Below are 23,103 nucleotides of genomic sequence, written 5' to 3' on the forward strand. Positions count from 1 at the left end.
GAAAAACCGCAGTCTCAATATGTCACAACCCCACATCATCCGACACGCGCTAGTAGACGCTTCTCCTTTTAAAACGTAGTATAACACCACCTTTCCACAATAAACCAACATTCAAATGCGATATATTATTGATAAATCCATTACATATTCTATCGCTGCATACAGGATGTAGCTGGCGTTACTTCTGCGTACCGAGTGGCTATAATTAAAGTGCAAGTATTCACGAAGGTCAACTGTGGGCTTTAATTGTCGTATGCTAACGAAACTAGGTAGACTTGCTTACGAGCTAATGCGGAACTGATTTACGCTGGAAGAAAACTATTTTCGATTCAGGTGCAAATCTGGCGCTGTATAGCGTCTCACCGTGGTCTTCGGTGCTCATGTTGAACAAATTGTTTAAGAACCGGTTAACAATAAAATCAATATTGTGCCTTTCTCACTTTTTGACCTTTTCTGTCCATGTTTCGCTCCTCATCCACTACATACGAAAATATTTCTGACGTCTTTTTTGTGTCCACAGCCGCAAATCTGTTCCAGCGCAAAACAGTTCTGCATTAAGGTATTACAGTATCTACCAAGTTTTACTGTCATAGGATAATTACAGCTCAAACTGGACATCTGTGAGTAACTGGACTTTAATTATAGCCACCCAGCATTTTGTGCTGTTGCACTGAAATGCTGATCATTGACTTATCCAACTATGTAGAATGGTACATTCCAAATAGATGATTCCTACATGTCACCTTCATGGCGTAGCAATGCTGCAGTCCTAAGGGGTTAGTTCTAAAAATGCTGCAAGGGTACACTCTCAAAATGTCTATTGACAGGAGTAAGATGTAGAACAGTTTTAGAAAAGAATCTAACTCTACAGTATTCGGCTACGCTGTGGGTTTCACGAAGATGTTATGACGATATCATTAAGCACACTAACGTTGGTGGTTGTTTGTGGGATGTATCTCGACATCTTTCAACGATATGGCAATTGGGAAGAAGGCGCAGCACCAGATAACTCAGTGTGGAATAACTATACTCCGCCGGTGAGTGTACAACGAAAATAGATGAGCTACAAGTTCTGAAGTTCCCAAAGTTCTGCGTTTATTTAGTTGCTCGCTTATTCTGCATAGATACTCAGGAATAGCGCCCGTATACCACAAGCTGGAGAATCAGCAGCATTCTGAGCCGCAAGAACCGGAAGTCTCATCCTCTCCATTATTCTAGGACACGCATGTAATATGACATCATCTGCACAATTTTTTACTATAAGTACTCTCATAGGTCTTAACAACGTAGTCAGTTCCGCCGCCGCTCTGAGAACTGTATTCACTCGTCTTTCTCATCTTACATTAAAGTGGACAAGTTTGAAGTACTGGTAAATTTCGCCGACCTTGCAAGTCTGCGGCCTGAAGAGTTAATTACTTCCACACCAGTGGAGTGCCTTGTTGCGCGAAAACACAACTTAAATCAGCCAACTGGGAAGTGGCGTACCGTTACTCTAGTGAAACAGAATACGACAAGTGTTCAGAAATGAATCGGAAAAAAAGTCAGTAAATATATATACTACTATCTGGTAGATTAGTTGTCAGAAATACTCATAAGGAACTCTGAACCTAAGTTACGCCTAGTCGGGTGAGAACCAGTATTTACGAGAACTTAGTAACTAATGATAAATTGAGCATACTTCATTTCTAGTTATAGGAAATCGGTCATCAATCTGAAGGTTTGTTTGATCATTACTTTAGCAGGCGTTTTCTTATTGAAGGTTGTACGGTCTTACTTTCCTCTGATTTGGGAAGCTATCTGTGAAGCTAAGTGGAAATCTCAACCATTATGGACCTCGGCGTTTTTTGTGTAACTAAAACATTTTCAAGATGGAGTTAACGGAAGTGCCAGAAAATAATTAAGGCGACCGAAAATCGAATGAGGGCACTATTTCTTTTGTGGCCCGTGTCTGCTGTATTAGACATAGGATCCTGAGAAGTCCTCGTCTGATTCAACACGCACATAACATGGTTCAAATGGCTCTGAGCACTATGGGACTCAACTGCTGAGGTCATTAGTCCCCTAGAACTTAGAACTAGTTAAACCTAACTAACCTAAGGACAACACAAACATCCATGCCCGAGGCAGGATTCGAACCTGCGACCGTAGCGGTCTTGCGGTTCCAGACTGCAGCGCCTTTAACCGCACGGCCACTTCGGCCGGCGCACATAACATGTTCTATGCTATCACACTATAGTTAGATCACGAAAGTTTCTGTAAGAACTATAGTCTGCAACTACAGCTAACCACCAGCGGACCAGTAATAATAAGAAGGAAGACACATTCAGGAGTAATGAAGAACCTTTGCTCGTCAGACAGCAGCCATTAATGAACTGAGAGTAGCGCATAATATCATTCATTGTTTTCTGTGCTTTGTGCGGTTTATGGTTCCCGAAGCTTGTCTTAAAGACAGGCAACCATTCGCCGCATATGTTTAAAATATCTTACGTACAGAGGTTACACTGTTTAAACTGTGGATACGCACATAATTACTTAAACATATTGTATTACTTTCCGTAGCGAACTGTCCAAAAATTGTGTTTGTGCAGTACAGAGGATTTAAAAGTTGCAGCTTCCAAGGCAATACAAAGAGCATACGGAAAAAGTCTTTGGACATGAGGAGATTGGGCATATTTGAATCCGATGATGCTGAAGAGGAATGTATGCATCCTTTTAACTCGTTCTATGTGCTGAAAGGAACGTATAACTTTTAGAAACAACCGTTGCACTAATTTACCATGTTTCCTATAATTGTTAAGGATGGGGTAGCGGTGGAGGGGGTGGGGGAAGGGGGTGAGAGAGCTTATGAAAAATTAATACGTTAAAGAGGAACTGAGAAAATATCCACACTCTCATTAATAATATTTTCTGTTAGTACTGCCCACCTTCTGTCAACACACGGAAGAAGTGATATTTAAAATGAATTTTTAAGGAAAAAATCGTTCGAATATGGCACTGAGCTTCTTCTGTTAATAAAAATGTCACAGCCTCTAATTTCTTCGAGTATGTTTCCTGATTTTTTCTTTAACGTTGTGTTACATTTCCGACTAGATTGCGGGCTGTTAGTGTACCTTATAGCACTAACAGCAAATAAATTACTAAACACGTAGAAAGAAAGCATTTTCGACCATACAAAATGGTAAATATACAAACTATACTTTCGCAATAATAGAGCACTAAAATAAATTGCTGTCAGATAAATTCATCAATTTAAACATTTGTAAAAGTTTGTATTCGATGATCAGCAAGATTTTGCATTATCAGGACGCTGAGAGTAACTAAGGAGTGTTTGTTGGTTCAGTAGCTGTTCAGTATTGTTCTTGTGCTGTGGCCAGAGAACAATATTTCTACGTGTACTACACAACTTTGCACTCTGGCCACATTCGGCTGACTTTGTCTCTCTCTGAAATGTTGGAAGTGAAGAGGTACCACAAGCAACATCCCGAACTGAATCGACAAACATACTTCAGTTACTCTACATGTCTTCATACTGATGCAATTTAGTGACTGGTTAATCCATCTTTGTTGAGCTGTGCCTCATTATTAAAAAGTGTGAATGGATTACTTTCTAAATTTAGTATTAGCTGTAAATTTCTTTGATTGTTGTAAATGATTAGTTTTGATATGATTGTACTAGTATGCACAGTAACATATTTTTCAGAAATGCCACACAGTAGCCTAATAACTTGAAACCGTAATAATAATTAGTTAAACAGTGACGAGAAAATGTATTTTTTCCTTCAATCATTATTTTTCGGTATCTATGGTGTAGCCAACAGAAATTACCTCTGTATCTATTCTTAGCAACACCAGCTAACATATCTGAAGGACGACTTTGTGCGAAGGGGACTGTAGCCATAATGCACCTGGCGATGACAATGGATCGATTCCAGGCCCTGGCTGTCTTGATTTAGGTGTCCCATGTTTGCGCTAAATCAATACAGTCGAAATGCGGCGCGGTTCCTCAGTGAACGGCACGGCAATTAGTGCCGCCTTCATAGGGCAACTCAGGAATCTTGTGTCTCTCCCACGGCGTCCCTGGCCTCGGCTTCTGGAAACTCTACAGTAATGGAACTCCTTCTCGTCAAATTACCGTTCGTGTGGTGTGATCTTTGTATTTGCCTAACCGGAATCCCTTACAGAGCACTAAAGTAATTTCCTGCATTCACAGCCTCGTGTTTGAGGTAGTACAAAGAGGAGTCTGCTGGAGTACCACATAGCGCACAGGGCATGTAGAGAGAGATTTTGGTTGCTTTTACGCAAGAAACTCGTTCCGAAACACGAGTATAAATACCTGGAGGATTAAGACGAAAACGTTGAAATAACAACTGTTCAACTGCAATAAATGGTTACCTGTACTTGGTACACGAATTTGGTCTCAATTCATTGAAGTATTTTTTTGGTAATTCTATTCAAAAACTGCTACTGTATACACTTACATAGCAATATGACTACGACATTTCCCCACCAATCGCAATAACAGAGCATACTGGCACAGTAGGCTATATCAAGAGACTGGTCTCTTACCCTAGGGAGGTCGAGTCCGTCCACTGATATTCAGCAGTTCCGTAGCTCATTTTAGGCGGAAGCCGCCATCACGTCTTCAGATAAGATACGAATTTCTTCAGTACAGCTGTTGCGTCGTTGTTAATGCCGCCCACGAAGAACAGACGTTGTCATCTATACATCTTTCCTTACATAATAAGTGCGTATTGAATGCGTCTTCTAAGATTTATTACGTGGATTTTGTGAGTTTTTTCAGGGTGTAAACTTCAGTTTTACTTTTCATGATATACTGATAAAAACAGCCCATAAAATATAAAGAGGCTTTCTCCTATTACCCAATGTCAACAGAAAGAGACTCTATAATTAGCATTACAAACATAACATTGTTCGGCTATTAGTGTGATGCACCCACATGGATGTACTGACTGAAAGTGGTCTGGCAGGATAACAAATTCAAGTATATTTATTGGCAAGCGTAACATTATGGGAAATGCATTAATTTAGCAGTGACTTTCTATGGGCTGCTTATCAAACCAAACTAATTTGAGACTACTCTATCCAATGCACACACTTAGAATTAACAGAGAAATGATATCTCACGGCTGTAAAGAAGTGCAGTTGGGAGTATTTCTTCAAATGACTCTCTTTCCGATTTAATTGAATGCCAGGTTTTGGTAGTGATTAGCTTAATCTTTTCCAATGCAAGGAGTTTCATAGCCAAAGCAGTGTGTCATATATCGCAGTATGAATTACGAGTTTGAAAATGTATCAAACTGCAAGACATTTCTTCGAAATCGGTGGGGACTTAATGAATATTTGCAGAATTTATGTCTATGCAACAATGTCTTCAATTACTTGTTGAAAGTGTCAACATGAACGTAACTTAACTTTTCGTCTTCTGCCTTTTCATCTATAAACTGAAATTACTAGGCCGGCCAGGGTGGCCGAGCGGTTCTAGGCGCTACAGTCTGGAACCGCGTGACCGCTACGGTCGCAGGTTCGAATCCTGCCTCGGGCATGGATGTGTGTGATGTCCTTAGGTTAGTTAGATTTAAATAGTTCTAAGTTCTAGGGGACTGATGACCTCAGAAGTTAAGTCCCATAGTGCTCAGAGCCATTTGAACCATTTTTTTTAAATTACTAGCCTCAAATTTTTCGTCACATAACTGAAAAGAACAAACCTCCGAATCTATCTTCATTACAACTCCAATCGTGAGTAACTCGCTCTGTAGCAGTGAGCCTGAAATTTTTAAAAACCATCTCAATATCTGTTGGCAGTGATATAAGGGAACCACAGGAAACCAAATTCCGGATAGATGGATTAATATTTGAATGCAGGCATTCCCAAATACCAGTCAAGACCCTTATTCACTGCATCACTTCGATGCAGTTTATATGTTTCTAAATAATAATAATAATAATAATAGTAAATACATATACAAATACATAACTAAAGAAACACATGGGAGGGCAGGTCACAAGCTACTGAGTCTGAAACGAGTGATGGATACATAACTGAGACTCTGGGTAAATAGAACACCTACAAGTGATTTCCCCTCGTAAGTACCTACATAAGCAGAATTTCCTCAGTTCTTAGACAGGAACTGAACGGAAAAAAGTACCTCCAACTATATTCATTCGTTATTCCAACGACAACAGACACTTTTGGTCTGGACAAAAATGAATATGGAAGAAATCAAAAGAAAAATATGAAATTTTGACGATGTATGGTTTCCATCATCCAAAATCTCATTCTCTAGGGATTATTATTATACGTGAGATAGGAGGTAAGAGGCTAATAAATATCGAGAGGCTAAATGAGGTGTAACTTTAAAATACGTAACAGTATCTTCACAGCAGCGACTCATCACTCCATAAAGTAGTACTAGCCATAGGCGTTAATTTTGTACGACTCAATCTGGCTGACAAAATCTGAACAGTCCTTGGGTCTAAAACAGAACTAATTGATACCACGTAACAGTATTACAAAAGAACTTACCGGAATATATTAGTATGATCTCAACCAAACAATGTCGATTTACGGGACCGATCAACTTGCTGATGCACTCAAGTTTTGTCCACAAAAAATAAGCGATTTATGACTGCGACCATGGTACTCACAGAATAATCGAAAATAATAAGATTGCATAAATAGTCTACCAACAATTGGGACAACTATCAAAAATACTCGCCTCCATAGCACAAACAGTCCGCAGCTGGTGGTCGTGCGGTAGCGTTCTCGCTTCCCGTGCCCAGGTTCACGGGTTCGATTCCCGGCGGGGTCATGGATTTTCTCTGCCTCGTGATGACTGGGTGTTGTGTGATGTCCTTAGGTTAGTTAGGTTTAAGTAGTTCTAAGTTCTAGGGGACTGATGACCATAGATGTTAAGTCCCATAGTGCTCAGAGCCATTTGAACCATTTTGAGCACAAATGCGATCCTCTCCCTTTTTTTAGAAAATGAGTAGTTCACCATTTACTCGATCGACATTATAGTAAGCGATAAATTAATCAATTGTAATCGAGGTGACGTAGCGGTGAATTGTATACCTCAGCAAATTACCTTGCCCATGGACACTGATGTTCTCAATACCCATAATTTTCTGTGAACCTAAAATAAGAAAGATGGCCAAATATAGGTATCTGAGAGATGATGTAAAATCCATGTGCAAACAGAAGTCTGTCTAGATCGTCGCTGTGATTAAAACAGAGACCGCCGTTTCCCCAAAATGAACGATAAAAAGACCACAAGGCCTAAAACTGTTGGAAACAGCAGGAGTACCGGACACCTTAACATTAGTTCGTCGGTTTCTCTGAGGATACATGTAACTCAGTGATAAACTGTTGTCCGAACCTTTGAAATGACATGTAAAACGAGTGATCTAAAAATTCATATTATTAACATGGTTATTATTGTTATTGAAGACAAAATCTCGTAACTTTCATTAGAATTTTCCGTTGAGATAATCTGCTTGCACCGACGTATCTAGAGGACTGTTGAACGTGATTATGCTTTAGGTGTGTCAGGAAAATAAAACGAAAATAAAATTTCTAGAGGCTAAAGATGAAGTCAGGAAGCAGGTTATGGAGATTGACAACAGCTAATATCTGTATCAGTTTTCTTCACATACATGTGAACCTTAAAGTATCAAATAATCAATAAATAACGACACAGAATGAAAATATGCTTCATGGAAAGTTCCCAGACATTCTACTAATATCTTATGTCAAACGAAATGCTTCCTTATAGTGGCTTCCGACGGTATTTTGTACCCTGAGTCTGAGAAGTCTATTATGGCAATTCAGGTCAGAGTGATAACGAAACAGACTTATGGAATTACATCCTGAAGCTGGATGTCAGTCACATATGTGGGACAAGAGAATCAGTCGACGAATCATCTGAATATAACGGCTGGTTGCCATACACTTTGACCAAGTATTAAAACAGACGTAAGATATTAGGAAAATTTAAACTTCAGCAAGTAGGCCTACGTGTCACGGATGGCTTATTAGGAAAGGGCAAAACACCGTAACTGAAACATATCTGTGCTCCTCTTTTAAAATCCAAACGTCATCTGCTACGGTGGGGCCGGCCACAGATAAGTGAACAGATATAGTAATCATCGACAGAATCTGTTGAAATGGAAAAATTATTTATTTAATAGTGTCTCTAACCATTCAAATGAAAGGTATTTGGTGTCTACAGGGCGTTAAAACATAAGCTATGGTGGTACCTATAGAAGCAATTATTCCGGTGAACATTCAGAGAAAATAATGCTTAAATATACGTAAGGAATGTTTAACCTGGAACTAAAAAGAGTTTTATTACGTACATGGAAGATGACTACAGAATTATTGTAAAAGGGAATGGGACATATTTAATTTTCTCAAAGAAACTACTCGCTTCCAGTAAGGTCATTAGTCCCAACAGAGAACATTATTATAAATTGGTTCATTTTAAAAGTGTTCATGGATTCGACAATGCAATCCAGCTATAATTATAACTGCTTATGTTTGCAACGGCAACCATGTTCATATCGTATTACGACCATGGTGTTAAAGTAACCATATTGTTTGTTCCATACATCTGACGTCAAAAACTGCAGTATAATTTGGTGTTGCATGTATCTACAGATAAATTTATTCGTTAATACAGAATCAAAAGAGTAGTATGATTAGAAAATTAATGCTCTTACAACTGGAAACCGTAATACACTGCAATAATTTTCAATAAACTTTTTAAAAATATGTGCTTCTACAAGAACCACGAAAGGAGTACCTAACCAGTGAAAAATATTGACAATATCAAGAAATGTGTGCTTAGCGATAATGGTGATGTTATTAGATATTTATAAATAGTGCAGGTAATACCACACACAGAATGGTTGTGAGGAATGAAAACTAAGAAGGTCCGAATGAATGAAAATAGTATGAGTTCATTTCAGTTCCCAACAGTCAACGGCAGGTTGTCACAAAGCTATAAATAAATGAAAATCTTTACAGGGAACTGACAAGAGAGGAAATTGCACAAAGTTGTAGTAGCCTGTGGCATACATATAAGTTGGCCACAACAGGAACACGAACCTTACACATTGTGTTGTCGGTACCCATCCAGGGCTAATGTTAACCACTGCTCGAATGTAAAGACGCCACGTACAGTCAAGACTAGAAAGCGTGGAATGCAGTGGTAGGTTGCTGCTGGTTCTCACCCTGTTTCAAATTATAACTGTAAATTTCAGACAGTAATTGAACGAGAGCCAAACAGGAAAAAAATTAAAACTGAAAACCAGATAACATTGATAAACTCTATCTTTAAAATTTTCATTCACTTCTCCTTGTTATAGCACCCCTGTTAGAGAAACGTAGCTGCTACATCACCACGAAGCAAGCAACATAAGTCCGATAAAGTACGTTTCTGTGCAAGGAAAATTCAGGTAGTGCCTGGCGACAGAATTATATCTTTTGTGTTATTAGTCCTTATCCAATGAATTGACAAGCAGCATAACCTCATATTTAATTTCACCGTATTATAAAGAATTCGACGGAGAAAAAAGAAACGTACTAAAAGAGATTTGCACTTCACTCTCCATCTGTATAGAGAAAAAAAAAAAAAACCACGTAAATATTCCGCAATGATTGTGTGGAGTTATTTTCGAATTTCGCGGTAAGAGTCAAAGAAAGAATGACAGGAGATACTTTGAGTGTATCATATCATTAGAACGTTTGGAGAACGTCCTTCAGATGCCAGGCGACACACATGAGGCGCGGCGATGCCAACTGCGGGATTCCAGGTAAAAGAATTACGGGAGCAGCGTGTGCGGCGGGACTGCCTATATCTCGCCGCGCAGGCGCACGCAATGATTCGCTTTTCAAGAGACAAATGTTTCACTCGGCTACTCCTACTGTGATCTTTGCACTGTTTTTTCTTCCAAAACATTATTCGATTTTGTTTTAAAAATAGCAGATGTGGACCGAACTTCCGTGTTACGTCTACTACCTTCAAGACGCTATCATGCTGCCAGACACGCTATCCTTAATTCAGGATTGCAGAGAAAACTTAAGATCAGTAACACACTTTCGAAGATAAATTCTTAATTGTTTAGCCATTGCGTCAGCAGCTGCATTACAGGTATTTTAAATTCGTCTTTGCAACTTCTTATATATGAATTTTTTAGTAATTTCAAAAATGGAATTGAAACACCTTTAATAAAGAACGATTGCTTTAAATTATAAAGAAACCTAAAAATCGCTGTGTGAGACATGTTACTTAGTCCCACAAAAGCTAGTTACAGCTTATGCATACGGAGTATTCGATAGAGGTTTTTATTCTTCTAGCAATAATGACTAGCTATACACGTGTAAACCGGAGGGTTTCACTAGACACTATTTTTTTAAAAAAGTCCAGATATCTCGTTTAATGAACTGTTAGCATTGCTTCCCTACCCGTCGGCGAGCAAGAGGAGAAGAGTGTTGCCACTTTAGGAATACGTAGGGCCACAAGCAGGACAGCGAGGAAGGCAGATCGCTTAAACGAGCTGTTTACGAAATCCGACGCCGGACGTCCGCCATTGTATGTTCTTGTCCCTAAGTGGCAGCTTCCATGGTACACAAAAAACATTAGTCAGCTTCCTCCCTTAGCTCTGTCAGTCACAACGCTGGTGTCAATGTGTCGCTATATTTCGCACTGGCTGCACATTCTGCACCAAACCTGCAGTTTCCATCTTTCCTTCCTTTGCACTGTAAAATGTCTGTTTTTCTGCTGTACTCTCGCTTACTTTCATCCTATAACTGAACAGATAAACGTTCTAGGGGACGTCTTGTGTTTATGTTACAGGGAAATAGGTGGCCGAATCCAGAGATGAATGATATCTTTCACACTTTCTCTCTGCTAACTACTCGTCATTTCCTTAGCTTTAATAAACAATAAACCCGTAACTACGCTATCCCATCGACATAGATCATGGATCATGAGTTGAAAATTTCTTACAAACGTTGGGAAACTTTTTTAAAAGTTATTCCGAATACACAAAATTATATCTAAGAAATAAATACACCGATATACAATCAGCTCTTCAAACTGTAAATAGGAATGATTTCCTAGAGTGAGGCTCTAAATTAATGCTGACAGCACTTTAGACATTGCATAAATACATCACGTTAACAATTATACTAGGATATACCGGAAGAATTATTCATATTTATAATAGGAAATCATGATATATAGCTCAAGAGTTTATTATCGTTCTCCTCTAGATTCTAGTACAGTTTGACTGAGATTCGAAATGCTCTAATTTTACAACTTTATTTTTAAGAATATGCACTTATTTTACCTGACAATACTAGTATCTTCAAGACTACTTACGTCTAATCGGGTTTCCTGAGTGAGAAACTTTACAGTTGGTATAGTACATGAGCAAGATACAATAGTAATCATTGTATTATTAATAACAATAATAATAATAACAATAATGATAATACGTGTAGCAAATAATATGTGGAATTTAAGAGATGTCAGTCTTAGTAACATTAAATGATTTCCTCATTACGTTCTTATCAAATATAGGAAGTGACAGCTAACTGAAACGTATGGCAGGAACGTCTAAGAGCAGAAGAAATAAATACGGAGAAGAAGTTGAATTGTTAGAAGGACAGTGAGAAGTAATGGGGTAAGATTGGCAGAGGACATGGAAAGAAGAAAAGCGAAATAGGAAGTACGAGAGAAACGTAGATAGATTACAATGAAACTGCGATAATAATTTCCCGTCGGAAAGGAAGAAAACAGCTGAAATATGCGATAGTACTTTAATGTTCTCTTGAATGGAAAGTCGTTTTGGATAAGACGCAGTCGTATGTTCGAAATGGAGAAGAAGACGGAGAAAAATTTAGTTTTATGCAAAGGTACGCCATAATGCTGGACGCATTAGATCTAGTGTATGAGTTCTTTAAAAGAAGTTATGCCTCATCGCTGCTGTATATGTATCGCACCGAATGTTAACAAAATATTACTTAAGCGTGAGAGTGTTATTTGAAAGCACGTAATCAGAAACAGACATCGTATCCACATGCTGCAAAGCCTGTTATTATAAGGCACTCGTGGTTTCGGAATGCTAACTGGAAGCAATTATTTTTCAACTCATCGCGATACTAAACATATTTGAAAGCGAACAGAAACTTGACAAGTTAATCCGATTGACAGATTAACTTTTCTATAATATTAACTTGTCAAATTTATGTGCGCTTCTGTACGTGTTTAGTTTCACAATGAGATAAAAAACTGTTGGTTCCAATCTAGTATTTTAGAACCACGATTAATATATATTAACACTCTATGAAAAATCTGGATATGACTTCTATTTCTGATTACTTCGTTTCAAATAACACTCTCACTTTGGTCATTATCGTGAATAGACGTTTCGTAAGTGATGCCAATAGGATACTATACAATTAGATACGTACCTACTTATGACGTTTTACAAGTTGTTATAAATTGAACAGACGAACAAATATTAAAAATTTTCCAGCTTTCCAGTGATGCATCCGACACGGTTGTGTAGAGGCTACTCGTATTTAGAGCTTAGTTTAAACACATATTATATACGACAGTGTTTTGTAGAGACCAGAATATCTGACGAGGCATCCGCAGATTGCGATGTGTCACATGAAGTAAAGTGAAGGCGGAACATATATCGAACGTTACACGCTAAAATGCAAACGGAGATACAAAGCTAATTGTTGTTTCCAGATTGTGAGGACCTTCATCTGCCTTTGAGTATGAAATCGAAAAGCAATATCCCAGGGAAGTAACGGTCTTGTGAGTAACGAGCTTACCCAGTACTAGCGTAGGTTTTCAGATCTAATGCAGTGTCCCATGTATCGCACGCTGAGCAGCATTCCTCGGCGCAGCTCGCCGCTGCGACATCCTCGTGAATATTTGAGTGCAGAGAGAAGACTTCTGAGAGCTGTAATAGCGACCATCGGCCGCAGTTGTGGCGGCGCCGTCTCAAGTCTACGCTTCGCTTCGACCCTTCCGTGAGGTGCAACGCAGCACTGAAAACTTCGTGGGCGTGGTCCGTGCAAGGAGAAGTTATTACCATAAACTACAAAAACATTTTCGCTCTTGTTTTCTAAATTCCACGATATCTCTGTACAGTTTATCAGTATTAGATATGTGAATTTTGGGGATGAAAACGGTTCCCAGTACGGTATTTTCATGTGTGAAGTTTGGCATTGTGAAACTGAAGAGAAAGCGATGTCTGTACAGTGCTTCCTTTTTATAGGTCTACTTCGCTACGATTACTACTGGACGACCGGTTTCAGTTGCCTTATGTGGACCTCTTTAAATCATACAACAGTTACTGTAGCAACTCATCATAGTTGTGCGACGACAACTTGCCATGCCAGCACTCACGCAGACAATTATGATTAGGTAATGCTGCTGTAGCTAGTACATGGTCTGAAGATCACCGAATTAATCGACTGAAAACGGTCACTTTGAATAATAATAAAGATTCAGAAATGTTAAACAGTTTGATGTCGTTCGATATACTTACTCGTCCTTCTTTTCAGCCCATAATTATGTGTGTGTAAAGTTCATCACTTTTTTATGGCTTCTCTATTCGTAAATAAGTATGGATGAAGTGAAATTCAGTCATGAGGCAGCCATATCTCAAATGAATGGGGCAATAAAACAGTCTGCAGTATGCAATTCATCAACGTAACTGCAGTGGTGTTCTTTGTGTCGCTGAAAATCCACGGAGCTTTTTCCACGTATGGCATACAAATCTCGGTCTTAAAGGGCAGAGTAATACCAAGATTTGTACCGTTTTTGGGATTATTTCGAGAAACAAGACGTTGGACTCGAATATAAGCAGGCCTTTTGCCGTTTCTGACGATATGAGCTTCCTTGTCAATTAAATTCGTTTGTTTCACAGGAAGGTAACTGTTGGAGTTCAACCTCTCTAAGTTTGGTGGTAGTTACAAACTTGTTATTGGTCCGTTGGATTAGAAAAGAAGACTGATGCGGCTGTGGCGTTTCCGGGGAACCCTGACATTAATTTAGTTTGGAACGTTACAAAACACCTTAGTAAGGACAGTCGGATGATGGTCTGAATCTCCATAATAGGAACAAAATATATCCAACACCACACCACTTCGCTCGATCTTACAAAGAGAGACGAGTAAAACTGAGTCACGCATTTAAATGAAATCTCTCAAAGAAAAGTGAATAGAAATCGACATTTGTTTCCATTTTTTGTTCCAAATTAATTGTTTTAATGAAACACACAATTTATTTGTCACAATCACTATAGCCAACTGTCTTGCAAATTGGTGGGTTGTCACAGCCCCGCTTTACGCGTCCAGAATTTCTTCCCAACTTTTAAGGATCTTTTTCTCCTCTTATGTACAGCACACAGTTCAGAACTGTAAATAGATATATTCGTTTCAAAGGGGAGGGGGTGGCCTGTAGTATGGCTCGTGTCGTTCTTTTGCTGCATTATGTTTCTGATGTCCCACAAGGGTATTTGCCAAAACCAGCCTTCTTGTGCTTGCGAAATTCAGGTTTATTACTATTAAATTGACAAAATGAAATAAATATTAACTTATAACGAGATAAGAATTAGTATTTTGTGAATAACCTCAAATTATTACACCTCAGACGAATAAAACTATAATATCACGAAAAGAATATATTTTTAAATAAAACATCTTTCCTCAAAATGAAGATGCAAGCTTGATCTTGTGACCACAAATATGCAGTACGATGCCTTTGTCATTCACCAAACGGAATGATCCGTTAACTGCTTTCAGCCATTACAACTTCCCAGAAACTAAAATTCTTCTATGTCCATTGTCTACAAAATCAGTCAATGACAAGCTGCAAATCGAAATAATAAACATATTTGGGAAATTTCATCCAAGCCCGCCAGTCCGCATTCTCGGCGTGAGCATAATCTGTCAGTTATTTGGTCGTGTGGTGATTTTAACATACATCAGGACTGAAGACTTCGGTTTCGCTTACGGTGCTCCTATAACCACGCCTCCAATTCAAGGTTATTGAAGTCGTCTCATGTGATAGCTGCAGGAAGACTCTCGTGATCTCTTCGTGGATTATCTGTCTCTAAAGCTAACGGACTTCTGCAGTTTAGTACTGCAATAACAATCGTTACCTTGCGATGAAAGAGTGACGTGCCAGTTTTACATTAAGCTAAGCACTAAGCACAGTGCTCTGTCTAACAACCAGGAAACTCTCCAGCAGTTCTAATATGTGATACTACAAGAAGTGACAGCGTTTTATTGTGATATCGATTCTTCCTCGGATGAAGTGCCTGTATGGAGTGTAATATAAATTTCCTACATCATAGGTTGTCCTTGAAGGAGAGTATAATTGTAACATATCGGAATGTTATAGTGATTTTACAGACTGGTTTTAACGTGAGTTAAGAGATCTTGCTTGGGCCTCGTTTAGAAATTATTCTGGGAAATTTCGTATCTGATGCAGCGATATGTTTCTTCAGTTTCTTTTCAGAAATTGTAGTTGTAAAAACAGAAAAAGTTTTATCTTTATAAAACAACCACAATATAGATAACACACTTTTCATTGTAATGACTGGCATAGTGAGAATTAGATGATCTTAAACTGTAAGATACGTTGAGAATACTTAGAGTCCATAAATTTACAGTAAAGCGGATTTGTGTCTTTAGGTGAATAAATGTGACCTGGATCTATAATTTTATAAAGAATTTACAGTCTACCTCACGTATTTTTAATTTAATAACCATCTGTTACCAGTCACAACAGCCATACTTTCCATTTTTCTTAGTTATTCAAATGGCCTAATTAACGGGGAACAGGTCATTACGATAAAAATAACCACGAAATGTTCGCTGTGACTTATTCATAACAAATTCTCTACTGCCTCCTCTTCAAACTTCATTTACATTGTCTTCACAAACTCTCCATTAATTTTTGCGTGGGGAAAGGCGACAAATTTTCCGCACGCCATCTAAATTAGTACGAGAGCATCTGTTTGCCTGATACTGGTGCAGACGTCAAGGGAAGCAAGCATCAGAGGCGCGTGACGATCGTCGGCTGACAAAGAGGACGACCAGAGTCAAAGCGGGGGCGAGCCGTATGCGCTGCTGCTTCTGCCGCGGGCACAGCCCGATACGCGGCAAGCGCCGCGCCGAACTCTAAAAGCGCGCCGATTATACGCGACAACAATTGCCTTCCAGAAACAATCCGCGGCGTATTCTTTGCGCGGTAATTGGACTTCGGACGTTGGCAGAAATAAAACAGATAACCGGTAGCCTCCCAGGAGAGAGGGATAGGGCGCCGACGGCGTTGCCAATCACTCCCCTACACGGGACTAAGAGCTCAATTTCGGATTTGCTGTTTCTGCTCAGACTGTTCGACTTTGCTACACAGCTCTACTAACTCTGATGTTTCGTTCTGCACTTCTCTGTAACAACGGCACAATTTTACAGGAATATTTTATAGTTCTTTTGTCAGTGACCTTCCCGCTGCAGTATACGTCAGTGAGCAGCAGTGGTACTGTGTATCACGTCAATGATCTCTATAAGTTGTCTCCATACCACGCAAAGGAAGTCTCAGTTTAAAAGAACCACTCTTAAGTCACAGCAAGAAAATACCGCTTTACGTCATCTTGGTGCCGATTAAACATCAAGCGAACTGGCCGCAGCGGCATTTCCTAGTAAATATAGAGTAGAATAATTGTTTTCTTAAACCCTTATATTCAGCTAAGACCAGCGGAAGTGGCAATTGTTGTAGGATTTATTACTAACGAATATCCCACACCATATCACTTGTTCTCTCATACCTTTTGTAAAGTCCGTACCTTTGTGCGCAGTATTTTACTACAAGATCGCTCGTTTCGATGACTCTCCGATGGACCAAATCGATTATATAAAACAGTATGTTTCCATATGGAGCCAATATGTGATAACTCTAACAGAGAACGATAAATCATCTCGGCACCATCGCAGTTAATGGTATACAATGGACTCAGATTCAAAAGATCACGGTAAAGATTTACGCTAGTTCATCCACTACCCACGTGTTGGTCATCAGTCGTTTCCCAAGCTCACATAAGGTTAATGCTGCGACCATCGTTCTCCAACTGAACTAGTGTTTTGTCTACAATGACATCAGTATCGACGAGATGTTTACGCCACGTCATTTTCCAAATCCCCTTACGTTTCCAAATTCAAGCGATACAAGAAGTGCTAGAATCTAATAAAAATATCGGAAAGATATCTCAGTTTCCTATGTAATTTGTGTAACTCTAATTGCTCGGCGTCTCTGTATAATATCATTCCCTTTCGATAATATATACACGACCTGTTCCGCTATACAACTACGGATACGGCGTCCATAGTTACATTTGCTGTTCTACAGATTTGTGTAAACAGGTAATTTAGAGGGGTAGTACGTGACCTTCTTTCCACCTAGTGGGGACGTATTTTCCTAGTTTATTGAGATGCATACAAATTCACTACGTTTTCCAGCATCCTTCCACGCTCTTCACTAGATGCGGTGTCGACTAGCTATTCAGGGGTTAGAGGGCAACTGTCAATCGTGGCAGCGAATTTTACGGAAGGAGGCGAAACTTTTTTGGCAGCTCGGCGGCGAGTGGGCGGGCCGGCAAAGACGCAGCGACGACGTTCGTCTTGGCGGCGAGCGGCGTGCGTCGGCGCAGAGGGTCAGGTCGGGCATGCGCCCGGCCCGCCACGAGACGCCGCCGCCTTCCGACGCTCACGCCCATCTGCCGCTCCCAGGCCCCGGCGCAAAAAGCGCCAAAAGCTAATCGCTGCCAGTGTACGTGCTTTACCGTGCCATTTACATGCAATGCTATCTCCACCAACTCCCAAATGCGGAGACTAAATGGCAAGAAATGTCGCTACCGGAGTATCACCTACTCGAGACACTCGAATGACAATTCTGTGCCACTAATTGAACGACTTTTACATCTACAAGTTAAACATACATACTATCGTGGTAATACCCAGGTTTTTAAGCGAATATTAATCGTCATAATTCCTTCTGCTATTGTATATTGTTAGAAATTAATCTCGACAGATTGGCTCCCGTCGCGCAGGATAGGGTTTACTACAGTCGTCGCTACATTCCCTCAGAATATTATCTTGCGAGAAACGACGGGCAACGGTTTTTTCATCCGTCATTTTCGCGTCTTTCCGAAAGATGCAGCGCCGTCCACACTACATTTGAATTTCGAGTCCTGTACCAGCTAAAACGGTCCTACGACGTTTACCTAGATGCAAAGGAACTGGGCTTAGCAGCCACTACTCGGCGCGGTAATTGGGTAATTTGGAGCTGTCTTGCGGGCGAAAGGAGAGGCGACGCTTCCACACCGTTCCGACGCCAGGGGAAAGCGACGTCGCAAGTTCCCTAAACTGCCGCTCGCAAAGGTTAAAGGGCGCCACTGGCAAATCGCCCGCCCCGTCGCCGAGATCACATACTCGGTCGGCCCATTCTTCACACATCGTTTTCTTCGAAAATTGAAAAAGCGTCTCTGGGGACAAATTGCCATGTGGACTTGTGTACATTCGGTGTGTGGGCCCGAGTCGGCTACTCACCGACGAGGGCGGCGACGGCAGCGGCTGCGGCGAGGAAGCGGGCGACGCGCGGGCCTGCCATGTGTGGGAGGTGAGGTGTCGGGAGTCGGGACGCGGCTAGAACATTGCGTGCGAGATCCGCACAGGCGCGCGGCCGGGCTGCAACTGTCGCGCCCTGCGCGCCGCCCCGCCCCGGCCGGCCGGCCGTCCGGCCCAGCGAGGCCGCTCTGCGCATGCGCACTGCCTCCGCGCGCGCCGCGCCGCACCGCGCCTCCCCGCGCCGCGCAGCGCAACTAACTTTCATTTCCAAATACACTCCCGCCGCTGCCGCCGCCACCGCTACTGGGGCTAATGCTGTCTCCCGTCTCCCGTCTCCCAGTGGAGCCCACCCTCTTTCTTCGCGCACGTCCCCTCTTCTCGCCGCCACCCGCACCGATAATTGGCGGGAAGACGGCACTTGGCGGGGTCCGGCCACGTCACTGCAGTCTTCTTCCGCGGTTCACCACAGAGTGCCAGCCGCGTCGGCCCGCTTCTCCACTTCTCGCCTCACTACTGCGCCACCTCCCGCGATCGTAATCGCTTGTCGGCAAATCCCGTTCAACTTATTTGACTGTTATCTAACTGACTTCGATGCTCAGTTCCACAGACTGAATGTAGATTTTCAGAACGTTCTAATTTTTCGTGCGGGCTAACCGTCACGGAATGGGCTTGTTACGATCTTCGTACGATACGTTTCCCTAGAAATGTGGTAGTCAGAACATGAACACCCTATGCTTCATCATATGACTTCTTCTTTATGCTTTCATCCATAGTGTGAAACACGTTCTTCTCCTTCCAGACCAGGTACCAAGTGGCGTTCTAAAGAATCCTAGTATGTCTCCTAAGAAATACGCTACAACGTGGTCAATGAGGAGACTTGATTCCTCCCATCAAGATACTTTTCTGTCATTGCTTCTTAATATTACGATTTTTGACACAAAATTAATGTAGGGCCTACTATGAGTTCAGCATGTGATAACTATATTGAATTTTGCCTTTAGTCTCTTTAAAATATTTAATTTATCAGGAAATCACTTTTGATGGTAGCCTCCACAAATATAGATGCTCTGGCCATTGTCGTTTACTGCTTCCTGCGCCTGAGTGACCTCACAAGATGCCAACAAGCTCACCTCCCACGGCACCGTTCTCAATTGAAGGCCAATAGCAACGGCACCCACACTCCTGACCAAAGATCTAACGCTGCTCTGTCATGGTCCCCAAATGCCTCCTTCACCCTGAGAGACTAAAATCGCCAGTGCTTTATACGTACTTCACTCTCTCTTGTTATTTCGTGATATGACTCAATGCTCACCCGCTAATATATAAAGAAAAGAAGGAAGAGAAGTCTGACCATTCTTGATTCGCTAAGTTATATATATTCAGCTGTTAGTCCTTTTTGGCACTTGGGCTACGTAAAATTATGTTTTGGAATGAATGCTTCGCACTCAATCTGTTTTGAAGACTGACAGCATTTTCGCAGTATTACCACTGAACCGAAGTCTGCGACATTTGAACATTGAATCTCACACGCTCTCAAACTGTTACTCGTAAGTATTAGTATGAGTTGACTGATACCAACAAAGGCACTTACATTTCTTACTCTTACTAGAGTAGATATTTCCCTAACATGAAGCGGACAATCCTAGATACCTAAATATCTTTACGCAACTTTGAAATCTTGTCACAATATATCCGTACGTTTTTCAGACAGTACGTCGCTATACGTAACTTCATAATCTCCAAAAAGATTGAGGTTACTATTAATATTGTGTGACATGTCATAAATGTACAACACGAATAACAGGTGTGCCAACACATTTCCCTGGTGCTGAGCTGTACTTACTTCTACTTCGATACCACAATGGGCCGTCCGGAGTGGCCGAGCGGTTCTAGGTGCTTCAGTCTGGAACCGCGCGACCGCTACGGTCGCAGGTTCGAATCTTGCCTCGGGCATGGATGTGTGTGATGTCTTTAGGTTAGTTAGGTGTAAGTAGTTCTAAGTTCTAGGGGACTGACGATCTCAGATGTTAAGTCCAAGTGCTCAAATGTGTGTGAAATCTTATGGGACTTAACTGCTAAGGTCATCAGTCCCTAAGCTTACACACTACTTAATCTAAATTATCCTAAGGACAAACACACACAACCATGCCCGAGGGAGGACTCGAACCTCCGCCGGGATCAGCCGCACAGTGTTAATTCCCATAGTGGTCAGTGCCATTTGATACCACAATGAGTCTCGCACACAGTTATATCTGTCAATGCCGTGCAGTCATTTACGCTCAGTTCCAAGTCTTTGCATGGGTTCTGCATCAATTCTCCAGCTGAAGAGGAAAAAAAGATACGATTACTAATAATGTCTTGGTTAATTAATTAGGTGTGGCAGAGTGTAATATTAATCACAAAATAACGATACTTCCTAAAGCTCTTAACAGAAATAGTTTCGTACACTGGGTCCTCACTCACCTGCTGTAGTAACAGGATTGCAGAACTAAGCTGTGGTACGGACCTGCAAGTACCTCGTATCACTCGTCTTCGGAAGAGACCTGCTTCATTAATTTGCCAATTTTGTTTCTGCTTCTCACAGTTAGTTGAAATCTCTCGCTACAATTTCAAGTCTTTTCCATCATAAAGATATTGCTACTGTGTCTTGAGATCTTCCTCCCACCTATGAGAAATTTTTTCATGTTTGTAGGTAATGCATTCCGTTTCTTGAAATTTAATAGTCAACTGGCAGCCCCTGCCACAACCGCATATGGTCAGCCGCTTAATCGGCACTACCGTGACATTTTCTGACATTAAAACATCCCTATGAACTACAGCACCACCTGTGAGGAACATCCACTGGATGATGTACGCTTACTGCTAACAGTAACGGATGTGTAACACATCCTAAGACTGATTTCACACATAACGATTTATCCTCGTTGAGTTCTAAGATATTATGGAATCTCACATTACTAATTACAGATGAAATTAAATAACGTGCAATACATGACAGGGCAGAAGTGCTTTCAAACCCTTCTCAAAGTCAACGAATATGACAGCAACCTGAGCGCTGTTATCTTGTTTTCTGAATTCGATGGACGAACAGAAAGAGTTGAATTTCACAGTATTGCCATCGCTGACACCATGTTGACTCAGGAGAAAGAAATTTTCAATCTCTAAATGAATACGAAATATATTCCATAATTCCACTACTGATGGACAAAACTAAAATAGTTCTGTAATTATGAATAATTTCCGAAACGATGATCTGATTCGACAGAAAGTTACAACACACCCGTAACGCATAGTATGCGTCTCTGAGAGACCAGTCCATCTTGTGTCGTGCTGGGAGGCCATAATATTGTACTATAAGGTCCATATACACCGCCTGACGAAAGTTAAGCAGTCAGAAAAGAAAGAAGAAACGAACGTGATGCCGTTCAAGCACTGACTGACACACAGCGCAGCTACCATTCTGCGGTAAGATAAGTAGACTCCTAATCAGGTAAAGAATCACACAGCTGTTTCACCCTCACAGGAAAATTAAGGAAACTTTGCAACCTGTAAACATAATCTCAGCTTGACAGTGCCACGCATTTAAAATCATTCCCACAATTGTGGCACGAGCTACGTGGGTCATTGTCCACAAACTGACGCCGATCGCTGTTTTTCAAATCTCCGTCACTTGAGGTAGAGGAATTTTGATAAAATAGCGCTGATTTTCTTTTTTTATTACCATTTCATTACTCTTCGAACTATTTGGGTAAGATGTGGGAGGTTGGGATGGGTGGGGGTTGCCGTCAGCGGTACATTAAACCTCTCTTCAGCCGCAGGGCAAGTGGAAACTAACTGAGACGAAAATAAACACAAACATAAGGGTGAGTTAAAAAAATTTTTAAGGTAAAATAAAATGGTAGTTTTTATACACCGGGCGGTCAGAAACTGCATAAAAAGCTTGTAATTGTGTTGAGAAATAATTGTTAAGAAAGCATTCGATATGTTTCTGTGTTTGCGAGTTAATTAGCACTGAGGATAGCTAATCAGACAGTTGCACCTACATGTTCACGTAGCCCGTCAGAGACGGTATCGACAAACCTGTAGTTCGTTTTGCTTTCTAAAAGTGCAAAGAGAACGATACAAATATTTGGAATCAGACAGTAGTAAATATCGAACCTGAGCCAAAGGCTGAGCAGTCTCGTGCGCTACAATCTACGATATGTAAACAACTGACACTAACTTAAACGTGTGCTTAAATTTGTGCGCGCAATGGCCTGATTGTCAAACTTCATAGCTAACTAATTTCGGAAACGGAGCAGTGTATGGAATTCTTTCTTAATGATTATTTCTCAGCACAACCTACCCTGTAACACACATGCAAGCTTCCGAGACTCTTTCTGACGAACTCGTGTAAAAGACAGAACTTCCTTCACCTTTAGTTAAAA

The 23,103-nt window shown here is 40.8% G+C and overlaps 1 protein-coding gene across 1 annotated transcript in view; it reads right to left on the reverse strand.

The window, feature by feature from the left end:
- The window catches only part of LOC124554855, a 1,084,893-nt gene extending 1,066,102 nt beyond the window's left edge, over positions 1-18,791 (reverse strand). The window contains exon 1 of the mRNA XM_047128521.1: positions 18,659-18,791. Coding sequence (XP_046984477.1) covers positions 18,659-18,719 — 61 coding nt within the window. The 5' untranslated portion in view covers positions 18,720-18,791. The remainder of the gene's footprint in view (positions 1-18,658) is intronic.
- Between the last annotated feature and the right edge of the window lie 4,312 nt (positions 18,792-23,103).

This window comes from Schistocerca americana, chromosome X, assembly GCF_021461395.2.
Source record: "Schistocerca americana isolate TAMUIC-IGC-003095 chromosome X, iqSchAmer2.1, whole genome shotgun sequence".
NCBI lineage: Eukaryota > Metazoa > Arthropoda > Insecta > Orthoptera > Acrididae > Schistocerca > Schistocerca americana.